This window comes from Nomascus leucogenys, chromosome 4 (genome assembly GCF_006542625.1).
Source record: "Nomascus leucogenys isolate Asia chromosome 4, Asia_NLE_v1, whole genome shotgun sequence".
Classification (NCBI taxonomy): domain Eukaryota; kingdom Metazoa; phylum Chordata; class Mammalia; order Primates; family Hylobatidae; genus Nomascus; species Nomascus leucogenys.
Window position 1 is genome coordinate 93,277,982 of NC_044384.1, and position 15,637 is coordinate 93,293,618.

A 15,637-nucleotide genomic window follows, 5' to 3' on the forward strand; every position below is an offset into this window, starting at 1 on the left:
AAAGAAAAGATAGTAAAAAAAAAGTCAATGTGGGTAGAAAACTTGAAATTCTATTAAGAAATTAGTGTTGCCAGGCCACAGTAGCTCATGCCTATAATCCCAGCACTTTGGGAGGCTGAGGCAGGGATTGCTTGAGCCCAGGGGTTCTGAGACCAGCCTGGGGCAACGTTGCAAAAACCCTGCCTACAAAAAAACAAAAAAAAACCCAGGTATCTGGTGGTGTGCCTATAGGAGGATCGCTTGAGCCCTGGGAGGTCAAGGCTGCAGTGAGCTGTGATTGGGTCACTGCACTCCAGCCTGAGTGAAAGAGCGAAACCCTGTCTTAAAAATAACAACAAAAGAAATTAGTGCCATGTGGAAAATAAGCTGATACTGTACAAGACCACCTGTTTGTATTCATACATCTGAACTATCCAAAATAGTCAGCAAAACTGACTTCAGAAGGACTCAGGCCTCACAAGCCTCCATCAGGTAATCACCTAGGTTGCATCACACTTGAAACAGGAACTTCTCCACAAACTCTCCAAATGCCGAATTCTAATAGCATTCTCTTTAAAATTATGGCAAAGTTTATATCAGGTGTTTTTCCCATTTCCAAAGATCATATATTCTGTCAAATACTGCCCTCTTCAGAAGCTGAGATGGAAAAGATGGGTTTAAATTAGTTAGAGGAGCATATAGGTGGTACCTAATTTAAGTAGCAAAACAGGATTTTTAGTTCTTAGAGGAAAAGTGAGACAAAAGAATAGAGGCAGAATAGGTAGGAAGGAAACCTTAGACTGTGTGAATCTATTCTTTGTTAACAACAGATGCTACAAAAAGTTCTCATTTGAAATATCTCGTCAAGCTACAGACAACACGTTTTCTTGACATGATTTTAATAAAAAATACAGCTGACATTTATCACAGATTACATGAAACTATACACAATGACATTCTCTGCATAGTAACCAACACTGATGTGTGTACTTCAATTTTTTAATGGATTATTTATAATCCTTTAAAGTGCAATTTATTGAAAGGTTTAAGCAAATCAGGATAAAGGATCTAATAAATGACTAACATTAAAGAGATGTTATATTGATATATTTAGATAAATCTTTCAAAAATCATAATTGATTTCTATAGATGCCAAATTTACTTCTGTTGTAACAATGACCTGCCCCCTCAAACCCCAAACTTAATTGCTGAGGATTAAGAAGATCCTCTAATTGGCAAGAGCTTTTTCTGATGTTAATATTTTTGTCTGTTTCAATACATTCTAACTAAAAAGAACTATGGGTCTAGAGTAGTTGCTTTAGCAGCCCTGAGTTCTATAATCACAATGGTATTCCTGTTAGAACTTAAGAGAATGTTGTGAATGTTCCCCATTCTATTTGAGGGGAAAATGAAGAACTCAGTTGCTTTCTGATTCAGCAAAGTGACTATGCTTTGGGCTATAGTGTTAATGTCTAAGATAAAGGTAGCAAAAATTGGAGTTATCTAAGAATCAGAAAATGCTTTAGAGAAATGAACTGTAAGAGGAATGTTTCTAGGAGCTGTCTGATGGGGTAGAAGGGATTGCAACACAAAGGCCAGTTACTGCTGTGATTGAATATTGTCATTGTTTTTCTGTCTGTTTCCTTTAGTTGGTGAAAATATTTCAATGTGCTGCTGCCCCAGAAGCATGCCCATTAGAGGATAAACAGGACTCCTTTACAGGGTTAATAAAGGAGCAGAATCTTAAGGGAGCAATGCCAGCCTAACTTTATTCTGCTTAAAGAATTATTTCCCTCTTGAAAAGCTTCTTACATGAGCATCTGCAAAATAGTACTGTTTGTGGCTGTACTGGCTCAGCAATTACTTTCCCAGGAAGAGCGTAGTTTGGGGGGTAGGGGTGAGTAGGAATAAAAAAGAACTTTTCCCTCCAAGTGTAAACAGGAAGCTTCAGCCGATCTTCGGAGCACTGTGATCACAGGTTTTGGCTTTCCTCAAAGTTCCTTTTTGGAAATTCTGGATGGAGCTGAGCAAGGCCCCTCGGCTCATGCCATTCACAGCCTGAGATGAGAGCTGGGCAGGTGTCTCGGTGCTCGCAGGAGGCAAGGGAGCTGCTGGTGGTGGTGGAGGTGGAGGAGGTGGAGGTAATGCAGATATCCCTGTGGAGGAAAAAGGGGACAATCAGTATTCATCTCCGCAGCTGCCCTGCACACACGCTACTGCTCAGTCCTGAGCACAACGGACTGGTGAAAGTTCACATGTTTTCCTCAGAGGGACCAACATACCTAGTACTGTATGAGTTCTTAAAATACTAAACAAAGCTAGAAGCATCAAAGGGGAATTAAAAGTTGCCATGTTTCTCAAACAATAGTCATCTTAAAGGCTGTTGGAACAAATAATTACAGATTACATGAAACCATATATGGTGACATTCTCTGCATAGATGAGGCTCTGACCCCATTTGCAAATATTAGTAATAGTCCCCCAAGAAGAGTTCCATCTATCAGTTACTTTAGCCAGGTACCAGGAAGCTCTGTCTGCTTCTGAGCTAGCAATTAAAGATAGACATCTGCATGATGGAGTTGGGCTTCCTGAATGTCAGTTATTCATACGGGATGAACAGTTCTTTCACTGCTCCAACACAATATTTGAAGGATGTGATTTTATGTAAAATGACAAACCACTCAGGATTCTCAGCAAGGAATCAGTGCCTCCTGGGTTATGCATTTCCCAGAGGAGTCTGTCTCAATAATTTCCTATTAGGTTGCATTAAAGAAATATAAAATGCTAATAACTGTTAGCAATGCAAAGCAGGGGGCAGAGGGGTCTCTCTGCCATGGTATTCTTACAGAGAAATCCTTCTCAAGTACTATTCTCTCCATTGTGGCCCAACCAAGGAACAGGACAGAACTGCACTAAATGTGTCTTTGATGAAGCATCAGGAGAAACTAGAATGTCGTGCTGTACCGCAGTGGGCAAGGAGAGGGAAACTGGGCAGGTGTCTAAAACTTCCCTCAGCTTCCAGGCACATGGACTTTGCAACTCAAATTTTATATTTTGGAATCAATGAATGGTTCTCTCAGGACAGAATAAACACCGAGTTCAGAAAAAGCCTTGCCTTAAAGAATGTTCCTGTGCCACAGTTAGTTGCCTCGTCTCCTGTGACCTTACAGCTCTCTGAGACTCTGCCTGTCAGATGCTGTCTCTGTCCCTCCCAGGGCTACTCCAGGGAGACATTCTGCCAGGTGGTTTCCCCTACACTGCTACTGAGTTGTGATAACAGGTAAAGCTACCCTACTTAAGTTTGTATGGATGACTGGCTCAGAATCACCAATACGATACTCAAGTAAGTACATCCTTTTCACCGAGTGTGACAGGTATCGGTTAAAGTCTTACAATAGAAAATCACTTACCTTTCTTTACATCTTTTACTCAAACCTAAGGCAGCTGAAATTAAGGAATCACACAAATACACACACTCATGCTCTGCAATCTTGGAATGCTCAAATATAGCAATACAAATAAAGATTAAATACAGACAAATGACCAACATGTTCATTGGTTCTACACAGTAACAACTGATGAATGAAATTCTGTTATGTTTTATGCTAAGGTGGATTGTGGGAAAATGTTCCTGGCTTTATGTCACAGGGTTACAGAGATAAAAAGGACTTTAAACCTGAAGTAACTGTTGAAGTGGGAAAATGGAGAATAAGCGTGTGTGTGTGATAAGCATTCCTCTGAAGAGGACTTCTGGAGAGCAACCAGTGAAATACCAGGAGGAGGGGAGACCTCTACTGAAGGTTTTTGGAACTGAGTCTCTTGACTACAACACCAAGTGGGCCCAAAGGAGTGAGCTCTGCCCACTTGGGGGTGAGTAGGTGCCAATGCCCTTCCCCAGCACCCTCCCACCCAATAGCCAGAAAAGGGCAGTGGAATCTGGACTTGATATTCAGGGCCACGTAGTGTAATAGAAGGAGCTCCAGGGTTTTTGTCTCCCAGGTTTGTGCTTTGACCCCCGGCAGAAGAATCACTGTGCAGTTAAGGACAGGCTCTCGGCTGCGGCAGTACTTGGGAGTTCTACTAAAGACTGACTAGCCCTCCAGGCAAGGATTCTGGGAGACGGGAGACGGGCCTCAGAGCTGGGCTCGGGTAGGGGCTGCCATCTTGGCACATAACAAAACTGCTTGGCCTCACAGAGAAGCAACCCTTGGTTTTGGCCTCATTACCAGGCCCTCAAAATTAGAAGTGCAAATGCGCCACCACAGAGTTTGGGAGTTGAGGGTGGGGTTCAGTACATGGATTTTCCACTGTCCAAGTAAAGGCTGAAACTTGTCACTTTAAATGAGTCTCTTTGAAAATGTAGGTGGTGTGAATAAATACACCGTCCAAAGGGCTCCAGGGCTCCAGTAAAGCAGATGGAAGGAAAGGAGGACAGGCAGCAGGATCTCCCTGATGTGGCCTCAGCAGGCTGGAGCAGTCCAGTGGGGCTTGATGTCCCAGCAGGTCCACTTTTCCTCACTGGGCCTGCAACAACCATGGTGGCTCTTATGTACAACCAGGGCAAGGAAGGCCAGACCCAGCTTGCCAGTTTGGAACACTCTGGAGGGAAGAAGAGGTCTAGGGGTCAGAAGGTGGAAACTGGAGGCGGCAGGAACACAGACCTGGGACTCAGTCTCACTCACTCTGCCCCATTGATTGTTTTTGGCTTTTCCTTTTGGCCCTTTCCACGGTCCACAAGCTTCCTGAAAGGTCCGTTGGGGCTTCAGCTATAACATGTGGCTAACAATGGAGGGAAGACGGGGCAGGGGCAACAAGGGCCAAATGAAAGTTACCATTTGGCCTGTGACAAACCTGGGAACAACTGCCTGCCGCCTGCGCTCTCTCCACCCCTAAAATGTGAATGAGTCCTTCCTGCCAAGAGACCTCCAATACCCTTATCTCCAGGCCACATACGAGAGCAGGCCGATTCCATGTTAGACTGATGATACCTGAATTCGCACCCAGGAAGGGGGATGGGGATGCTGCCAACAGCTTACCTTCAGTTATGACCAGGTCAGTCCCGATTTCTCCCATCTCACTTTCTCTTAGACAAAATCCCTGAGAGCCAACTACTTACTCCATCCACCCCAAAATCCTCTCCACCAAACCACATGGGAACCTGGCAGTCCAGCAGAGAGGCCCTGTCAGAGGGCAGAGAATGCTGCAGCGAGAGCGTAGGTCAGATCTAGGAAGGAAGGAATGCCAGGCCAGAAACCCCCTCAACAGCCTTGTGGACAGGATGTCTGAGGGTCCCCCCTCAACTCCTTTTTTTTTTTTTTTTTTTTTTTTTGAGATGGAGTCTCACTCTGTTGCCCAGGCTGGAGTGCAGTGGCGCGATCTTGGCTCACTGCAAGCTCCGCCTCCCAGGTTCAAGCGATTCTCTGCCTCAGCCTCCCGAGTAGCTGGGATTACAGGCGCGTGGCACCATGCCCAGCTAATTTTTGTATTTTTAGTACAGATGGGGTTTCACCATGTTGGCCAGGCTGGTCTTGAACTCCTGACCCTTGTGATCCATCCGCCTCAGCCTCCCAAAGTGCTGAGATTACAGGCGTGGGCCACTGCGCCCGGCTCCCTTCCCCGCTGACTCTTAGGCCCATGTTAGCAGCCAGCAGTGGGTAATCTACAGGTCTCTCTAATTCTGAGCTCCTTTGTGGTCACATACAGGAGGGGAGACCAAGTGGCCATGAGACCACACTAGGGTAACACCAGACTTACCAGCCACCCTCGGGAGAGAACCGAAGCAGGCAAGCCCCCAGCTCTCGGGAGAACCACCTTCTCCTCTGGCCTCAGGCAGGTGAGGAGGCTGTACTCCTGTTACAGCTTGAGAATTATAAAGGATGCTTACAAAAGAACTGTTTTTCCCTACCGTCAGTTATAAAAGCCAGTAAGTTGTCTCCCTGTAACCAAGAGCTCAAGTGCCTAACACTCCTCTTCATCAGAGTAACTAGGAACCAACATTTTTGCAGCAACAGGACTTTGAGAGTTATGGTTTCCAAAATTAAAATATACCAAAATGCCATGCAGTTGATTTGCAGGTTTTAGAGCTGTATTTTAAAACTGAAATCAGAGTGAAAATGAAGATTTTGAAGGTCATGATGAAAATGAAATGAATATAGATGAAGTCACTGGGTGCTTTTTAAAGATGCTGTATTTCATTTAAATATTCAGATAAGGAAATAGTCTCAAATCTGCTTTCCCACTTGTTCATCACTTCAGCAATCGAGACACTTTGGGTCCTATTTCACACACAGAAACAGAGCATCTTTAAAGTTTGAGAAATCAGCATAGTTTACTTTACCGAAAATTCACGTTCAAAATGGTGCATGCTCTACTGAAAACAGCAAAGAGAGAGAGAGAAAGGGGGGACACAAGTCATTATTCAGATTTTAGTGTCATTTAATCAAATAGTAAGACAGTAAAATATTAGTCTGAATCACAAGCTGATTATTCTCACTTCGAAACTAGGATATACTCAAATTAACCACAGCACTGGTTTGTAAACACGATTGTAAGCCTTTTAAAACATGGCAAATGTATTTATAGAATAACCAATGAATCGCTTTTCGAGCCACCTAATGAGTCACTTTCTTCACGTTCTTTGTCCTCTGAGCCAGTTAGATACTATTTTTATTTATTTACAAGCACGATGCTCACTTCAGAAGAGCCATGAAGGTTTTACCTCTGAAGAGCAGAATGGATATGAGGAGTGTGCTTAGTTCTATTATTAAACAAGGACGGTTGATCAAGAGGGGAGAAAAATGAAAACCCATAACTTTTTTCCAAGCAAGTCTTCTAGAGTCTACAATAGATTTGTCTCTTTAAAGTTGGGAGGAGTGTGAGCAGGCCTAAGGCCAGAGATTCTGGGCAGGCATCCTCAAGGCGGAAGCACTGGGCCCCTCCCTGAGGCCCTGTGAGCCCCTCCCTAGAGGCTGAATTGGGCAGTGAAACTTACTTAAGGCCATAAAGCCGTTTTAAAAAGGAAAGCAAGGCAAATGTTTTTCTTGTCTTCTTTTAAACTGACTAGATCCCCAGCTAAATGTGAAGGATCATGCTTTGGTAAATCTCAGAGTTCCTAATGAACCAACTCTGCCCCACAGCCTTCTCCTGGAAAGGGGCTGGGAAATGGAAAAGAGGCCCTCCAGCCTTCTCAGTACCATTGTCCCCCAAGGCTAGCCAGAGAAACATGAATCCCTCCTTCTCCAAGGTGGGTCATAGAAACAGAACCCCTTTCCCCAAAGCCAGCCATCATACCTAAAAATATTACTCTCCCTCCACTTTCTGTGTAAAAACTGTCCATAAAGAAATCACTTGGCTGGGCATGGTGGCTCACGCCTGTAATCCCAGCACTTTGGGAGGCCAAGGTGGGCAGATCACCTGAGGCCAGAAGTTCGAGACCAGCCTGGCCAACATGACAAAACCCTGTGTCTACTAAAAATACAAAAAAGGAGCTGGGCGTGGTGGTGGGCACCTGTAATCCCAGCTACCTGGGAGGCTGAGGCAGGAGAATTACTTGAACCCAGGAGGCAGAGGCTGCAGTGAGCCAAGATCGTGCCATTGCACTCCAGCCTGGGCAACAAGAGTGAAACTCCATCTCAAAAAAGAAAATAAATCACCTGACCTACCTTGTCTGACTATAAGTTGTAAGACCCCCATTCCAGAGATGGTCCTGCTCATACCCAGAAGGAAGGAATGCTTGCTCAGAGAGGCTGAGAATAATCTAGACAGACAGACTTGCTGGGTTTCCCCATTCAGCCTATTAGCATTAGATCATAGCCTTTTCCTCCAATCATATTTCCACACAGCTGTCCATACTTTGTTGAACCTAAGCATAAAAATGGACAATTTTCCCTGTACCTTTGGGTCTTTATTCGGAAGGCTCCTGTGTATACACACTAAATAAACTTGTATGCCTTTTATTTTATTAATCTGTTTTGTGAGTTGAATTTTAAGCACACCTTCGGAGGGCGGGCTCCCACACCTCTTCCTCTGCAGATTTGAAACTTCCCTTTCTCTCCACTCGTTCTTGCAAACTGGGTTTTCTACAAACTGCCAGCTCTCTCACCTCAAAATTATTGCTTAAAACATAAAACTACAAGCAAGAACAGCTAGAATTATCTGATTGCAAGACATTCATAGTTCATACCTGATAGTGCTTTACTACTTATAAAGCCTCGCCATGCATGCCATCTATCTAATAAAGAGCGAGACTTCTTTTAAAAGACAGCCTCAAAAAACAGAAATTATTTGTCCAAGGTCATAGCGGGAATGTAGCAGAGCTAGGACTCAAGCCCTGGTTTACTGACTCAACATTCAGGGTTCTTTTCACACCAGCCAACCACAGTATTTAAGAGCACGGGCCCTGCAGCGCACCCTGAAGAAAGCAGGCACTCAATACATCAATGGGGTAAATGAACAAAGACAGAACAAGTTACACTCCTGGCTCTAGCACCGCCCTAACTTGTGTGACCTTGGTCAAAGTCTCTTGGCCGGGCGCGGTGGCTCACGCTTGTAATCCCAGCACTTTGGGAGGCCGAGGCCGACGGATCACGAGGTCAGGAGATCAAGACCACGGTGAAACCCCGTCTCTACTAAAAATACAAAAAAAAATTAGCCGGGCGTGGTGGCGGGCGCCTGTAGTCCCAGCTACTCCGAGAGGCTGAGGCAGGAGAATGGCGTGAACCCGGGAGGCGGAGCTTGCAGTGAGCCGAGATTGCGCCACTGCACTCCAGCCTGGGTGAAAGCGCGAGACTCCGTCTCAAAAAAAAAAAACAAAGTCTCTTAATCCTACTAGAGCGTCAGTTTCTTCAACTAAAATGGAGCTAAGCTGGAGTCCACTCACACTGGATAAGAAGGTATTCATGATGATTAACTGAAACAAGTGACTATAAAGCAACAGTGCCTGGCATAAAATAAGTGCTTCAAATATATTAGATATAATTATTTTATTTATTTTTTTTTTTGAGACGGAGTCTCGCTCTGTCGCCCAGGCTGGAGTGCAGTGGCGCAATCTCGGCTCACTGCAAGCTCCGCCTCCCGGGTTCACGCCATTCTCCTGCCTCAGCCTCTCCGAGTAGCTGGGACTACAGGCGCCCACCACCACGCCCGGCTAATTTTTTGTATTTTTTAGTAGAGACGGGGTTTCACCGTGGTCTCGATCTCCTGACCTCGTGATCCGCCCGCCTCGGCCTCTCAAAGTGCTGGGATTACAAGCGTGAGCCACCGCGCCCGGCTAGATATAATTATTTTAAATAACAATTTAAGGTCCTCTGCCTACTTAGCTTTCCCAAAATACTCTTTTACAAACCCATTTTTTAAAAAAGGCTGGGTGTGGATGGCTCATGCCTGTAATCCCACCATTATGGGAGGCCAAGGTGGGAGGATCACTTGAGCCCTAGAGGTCAAGACTAGCCTGGGCAACATGGCAAAACCCGTCTCTACAAAAAAATACAAAAATTAGCCAAGGGTGGTGGTGCACGCCTGTAGTCCCACTCAGGAGGCTGAGGTGGGAGGTTAAGGCTGCAGTGAGCCGTGATTGCACCACTGCATTCCAGCCAAGGTGACAGAGAGAGACCCTGTCTCAAACAAATAGATAGCAAGGCAACAGGCCTGTCTAATCCCAATGGAGGGTGGGAGGGAATATTTGTGTGTGTGTAAATTGGGACCTTTAAAACCAATCAGTTCTATGAATAGAGTATAAATACTAGTTGGTGATATTACCATGAAATAAACCAGGATAAAGAATTTTAAAGTCCTGGAAAAAGTGACCTTCCTCAGGCAGAAAACAACCTTTTGCAGAAAAGACAGTGCTAGAAATGTTCTTACTGAAAAAACAGGGGTCTCAGCAAAAGAGTATTAGAGAATCCCAACCCACCCAATGGAACTGCCAGCAGACTTAAACTCCCATCAGCTTGGTAAGGACCTCAAGAAGGAGCCCCCAGAGAAGAAGCTACAGTAAGAAGAAGAAGCTACAGTAAGAAGAAGAAGCTACAGTAAGAAAAGGGAGAGGCCCCAGCCCTTACACAATTGCTGGAAAGGGCTCATAAGGGTAAGACCCCTTCACTTAGAAACAGATTAAAACCACCTTTAGCTGCCATAAATGTGCTTACAACCGATGCTTTCGGGAAGAAAGGCACTGCTGCTGAATTCAACTTACCTAAGCTGATCTATTGCTGCTGATCTATTGCTGAGCAAACTGCCAAAGGCCAGAGTTCACAGTGGATTTAGGATTTAGAGTGTGCTTGATTAGAAAGAACTGTGGAGGCCAGGTGCTGTGGCTCACATCTATAATCCCAGCAATTTGGGAGGCTGAGGTGAGAGGAGTGCTTGTGCCCAGGAGTTTGAGACCAGCCTGGGCAACATGGTGAGACCCTTGTCTCTGCAAAAATTTAAAAATTAGCTGGATGTGGTGGTGCACGCCTATAGTCCCAGCCTCTCAGAAGGCTGAGGCAGGAGGATCACTTGAGCCCAGAAGAAGGCCGACCTCCAGTTCTGCAAGAAAGAACAGCCTAAGCATGGGCTGGCCAGCCAAAAGTTGCAATCCTGGCCGGGCACCGTGGCTCACGCCTGTAATCCCAGCACTTTGGGGGCCGAGGCGGGTGGATCACTTTGAGGTCAGGAGTTCAAGACCAGCCTGGCCAACGTAGCGAAACCCCATCTCTATCAAAAATACAAAAAAATTAGCTAGGCATGGTGGTGAGTGCCTATAATCCCAGCTACTCGGGAGGCTGAGGCATAAAAATCGCTTGAACCCAGGAGGCGGAAGTTGCAGTGAGCCGAGATCGCACGACTGCATTCCAGCCTGGGCGACAGACCAAGACTGCCTCAAAAACAAAAATGGTGTAATCCCTAGGCTCAGAGTCCTGCTCTCACTCTCCAGAGGCCTTGAAGGCAGAACAAGCCTATGTAAATCAAAGATTTACCAAGCATCTCCTACACACGCCCCATACCCTAGAAGAAGGAAAGCTGTACAGAAAGGCCAAGCAGAATCTGAACAAACAGGCCTTGCTGGGGTTAGATCATACCCTTTTTGTCCAAACACGCTGAGATGGAACTGGGACCGCCCCCAACTTTTAGGGACCTGTAAACCTCAAGGCATGGAAATAAGGGAAAATCCAAATGTTCCTTTAAGAAAAATTCCAGGCATCCAGCTAGCCCTAGAAGTAATTAAGTAACTTGGTAAACAAGAAGGTAATAAGTGGCTTAAGAACAATAGCCAAGGAAGTTAAAGCTCCAGAGAAGTTCCCTTGCCCTATAGAAACTAAAGATAAGATCTTAACATATGTCCCTGAGTTGTCTTTCAAAGGCTCGGGCCCCCACTGAAAACCCTCACCACAAAGATCCCAGATGAGGAGGAAAAGAAGAGTAAACTGTACCTATTATCCATACCACCGTCCTTTGTTCTAAGTTTCTTCCTGAAAGGCTTGGACAAAGTCACTCCCGCTAGCAAGTTAGCGTTTTTCTACTGACCCCAAAATTCTTAGAGCTTCTGCAACTAAGATCAACTGCAAGTCAGATCTCTGAAACTACCTGTGAGCACCCCCTACCCCCAAGATGTCCCACCCTTTTAAGCTTAAACCAATGTGCAGCCTCGGTGTACTGATTTATAATTTTGCCTGTAGCTTCTGTTTTCCTGAAATTTACCCCACCGTTAAAAATCCTTGCCTTACTATAAGCCATCTGGAAGGTCAGATTTTTTAGCATTTTGCTGCCTGGTCCTCCTTGCACAGCACTCTGCAATAAATGCCTTCCTTTCTATCACTGCAACAGCCTTGGTGTGGGTATCTGATTTTATTGCACTGGGTGAGCAGAACAAAATTGGGTTCTATAACAACATTTCTATATGGTTGTCAATCATGCCTATCCAATGACGTCTCCATAAAAGGCCCAAGAGGGCAGGGTTTGGAGAGCTTTCTGATAGCTGAACATGCGGAGGTTCCTGAAAGGTGATGTGCCCAGGGAAGGCAGGGAAGCTCCTTCCCCACACCTAGCCCTGTGCATCTTTTCATCTGTATCCTTTGTAACATCCTTTATAATAAACCAGTAAACATGTTTCCCTGCATTCTGTGAGCTGCTCCAGCAAATTAACGGAAACTAAAGAGGGGGCTATGGGAACTCCTACTTGAAGCTGGTTGGTCAAAAGTTCTGGAGTCCCATCCTTGCAAATGGTGTCAGAAAGAGCAGGTAGTTTTGGGGACTGAGCCCCAACCTGTGGGGTCTGACGCTATCTCCAGGTAGATAGTGTCAGAATTGAATTGGAGGACACCCAGCTGGTGTCCACAGCAAAACTAACTGCTTACTTGGTGGTGGACAGAACCACTCCCCCACGCCCTGACATTTGGTCACAGAAGTCTGTCTGTGTTGATTATTATTGTGTTGAGTGCAGAATAGGGAAAAACACTTTTGAGTGTGAGTTTTTCCTAAACAGTGTCTATCATTTTGGAGCTTCTGAGAGGCACCGGAAATGTGACTCCATGAGAGCTAGGGCCTTGTCTAGCCATTTCTGTAATCCAGGGCCAAGCACAGTCCTCAGCAAACCATAGGTTCTCAGTAAATGCACCTTGACTACATCTTGAATGGATAAACTCCCTTGGGTTGAAATGCTTAGGACCTGAAATGCTAGGTTGCAGGCAACTGTTAAATATTAGTTACCATTTTCATGAGATGCATTACAGGAAATGCCCAGCAGTGGTCAGATTGCAGGCTGAGTCAATTTCATCAACAAAACATTAAGGAGGTAAAAGAAAGGAGGAGCCAATATTTGCTGGGAACCTCTCATCTCTGCCAGGCACTTTCACTCTGCCATTGTGCTGGGGCCTCACATGTGTTTTCCTTCTAAATCCTCAAGACTCCCCTTCAGGCTGGGTGCTATCAAATTCACAGGAATGCCCCTCCCACTCACCTCCAAGTTTTCCCAACATTGACTCTAATTACACAAGATTCCTCTTTTTTTCTCTTATTCTAAAAGTTACCTTATCTCATGCAAACTTGCTACTGTATGAGACAGCACCCATTTAAACACAGATAAATTACAGAATTCCCCCCAAGAGTCCAAATAGATTGTAAATTCCCAAAGGCATTTAGAGATGAGAACCAGCAGTCAACTGAGCAGGGGCAGATCTAACCACACAGACAGGGGCCGTGAACCCTTAAACAGATGCCTCAAGTACCTTGCTTGTTAAAGGAGGATTTCTGGATTCTCACTATTAATTTTCTCCAATTTTCTTAATATGCCTAAGTGGTGTTAAATTAATATCCTATCTTCTATATAGTCTGGGCAGTAGATCACCAGACATTTCTGATCAGCCTGAACAGTTTGTCTCCACAAAAGACAAAAAAGCCCTATTTTCTGTCTTGATCAACATTTGGGGGCTTTCTTGGGAAATCTGCTGACAAAGTAAGATAAGGACAAGAATATCCTCCCATGGACCAGGTACTTTGCTACCCAAAACAGGCCCTAGAACATTCAGCAGTAAGGCACCAGTAACCACCCTCAGCCAGAAGTAAGTCATTCACAGTAGTCCCCTTGTGTTTGCTCTCATTTTCCTAGGAGGGTCAGTTAGAAGCATTTGAGTGGAGTTGAAGAATGCTCTTGGCAGCTCCTGGGTGCTGTGTTAGGTATTAATAATGAATATGGGATCAACTCATATACCAACCCCCTGCCAATGACTCTCCCTTCACACAGCTGTAGGAACCCTTCCAGGCACAGCCAGCAAGCTCTGAGTGGCAGAAGCAGCTCCTTGCACATCTGGAACAACTGGTTCATTTAAGAAGCAAAAGGAGATACTGGTGTCCCAATTGTTTTTACTGGGCTTGCAAAAGACTTTAGGAGAGACATCTTAGTTCAAAAATAAAAGAAAGATAGTATTATGGGGCTACTCCACAAAATTAGGGATTATTTTTATAAACAGTCTCCAAGATAATTGCTTTTTACAGTTTTCAATCAAAACTAGTATCTAATTTACAAAAGTGAAGCAAAGGCTAATAACAGAAAAATATTCAGATAATTAAATACATTACAGAGCAAAACAGTCAAATCGTTGCCAGAAAATCAGAAATGCAGTGACTCTTTGACTCGTCCACCTAGGCATCTTACCAGTTGTGCTCTGTGACAAAACTGACCCTATGGACAGGCTCCCTGAGGAGAGAGGCCTGGCAGGACAGGACCCCTGGGCCACAGCGCATTTGTGTTGTTCAGCTAAGCACGTACCAAGACAGGCTCCAATCTGAGAAGATCTGCATGAAGCTTTTCAGCAAAGACAGCAAGCTGGAGCCCAGGGGTGGCTAGTGGCCCTGAAACTGGTCCATTCCCTGTGAACGCTGAGCTTGGAAATCTAGCCCCTCAGCTCTCCCAAATGACACTGCTAATTTGCACTCACACTGATCTCTCTTGAGAAAGCTGCTGCTATCTAACCCCTGAAATTGTTGGGCCAAGGCAGGAAGAGGCAAAGCCTGCTCCTCCTGTTGGTGGAGAGGAAGGTGGCATGTCACTTTACTCCATCACTAACCTGATGTAGAGGGTGGAGTTGGCGATGACGGGGACGTGAGAGGTGAGCTGGCCCCAGATCCTGCTAAGATAAAACAGAGAAACCCTCATGGGGACCAATGAAAGACATTTGGAATTTGGCCCAGGCTGGGACCCACTGCTGTCTGAGAATCTACACTTGGCTAATGTGTGAGCCTTGTGAAACGAGATGATGAGGGACAAAAAACTCAGAGACTGGACCCAATGACAGGCTTTTACTCTGGTGCAGGGTCCACCTCCTTCCCCAAGCCACTAAAAGCTCCTTGCCTCCCACTGCTCCCCATGGCCTGCCTGGTTTGAAACTCTGCACAATCAACAGCTTAGGCAATTGGCTGCCGTATCTTTTCCTGACCCAACCTCCACTCCTGGGTAATGACAAGTGACAGAAGCCACAAGTGGTACAGCAGACAGAGAGGTGCAGAGCAGCCTGCTAGAGGCTTCCAAATGAAGGGAGCACTCCCTACAGCATCCACCCAGTAACGCGTTCTGCAGAAGTTCCATTTTATCAGCAGGTAGTGTCAACTAGATAGGGTCAGTCTATTCAGTTTACGGATTTCACAGCCCTTTTCTTATCTAGAATAAGTAAATGTCCTTATTCACATTAAAACAATGTGAATCCCAGCTGTTGCATGCCTTTTCTGGATCTAGTAACCTTATTATATTTCAAATATTCCCAAGTTCTCAGCATCTCCCCATTACTTGGCGATCCCTAGAAAATATCTTCCTGAGCTGACATGAAGTAGCTCAATGAGCAGAGGTTCCTACATAAGACTTTCTGTGGACACAGAAAGCCCCCTCCCACACATAGAGATCCTATGGAGAGGTTAACCAAATCTCCCTAGTCAGGTGCTTTCTGAGCTGATGGGCACACACACCCAAAGGGAGGGCTGCCATCACATGCCTGAGAAGCCACCAGAGCTGGTGTGGTTAAGGCCCCAGCCATCACTTCACTCACTACCCACAGGACATGTTGGTGTCTCATGGACACTGGCCATGATGAGAAATGTCCTGATTAAACCACACCTCCCTCCAGTTTAATGCTTTTCTACTTGCAATATTCCTTCAGTTCCCTATAAAATATGAGGGTGTTTTACTGAA

At 45.3% G+C, this 15,637-nt stretch overlaps 1 protein-coding gene across 17 annotated transcripts in view; it reads right to left on the reverse strand.

Annotated features, from left to right (window-relative positions):
- Window positions 1-757: 757 nt before the first annotated feature.
- The window catches only part of PXK (PX domain containing serine/threonine kinase like), a 92,990-nt gene continuing 78,110 nt past the window's right edge, over window positions 758-15,637 (reverse strand). The window contains exons 17-20 of one of the 17 annotated variants that reach the window (XM_030811541.1): window positions 14,523-14,582; window positions 6,317-6,346; window positions 3,390-3,423; window positions 862-2,135 (exon numbers count right to left, since the gene is read on the reverse strand). In XM_030811541.1, coding sequence (XP_030667401.1) covers window positions 6,330-6,346; window positions 14,523-14,582 — 77 coding nt within the window. In that variant the 3' untranslated portion in view covers window positions 862-2,135; window positions 3,390-3,423; window positions 6,317-6,329. Of the gene's footprint in view, window positions 4,504-6,316; window positions 6,350-14,522; window positions 14,586-15,637 lie in introns of all 17 variants that reach the window. The other 16 variants (XM_030811538.1, XM_030811535.1, XM_030811531.1 and 13 more) reach the window with 16 other exon arrangements.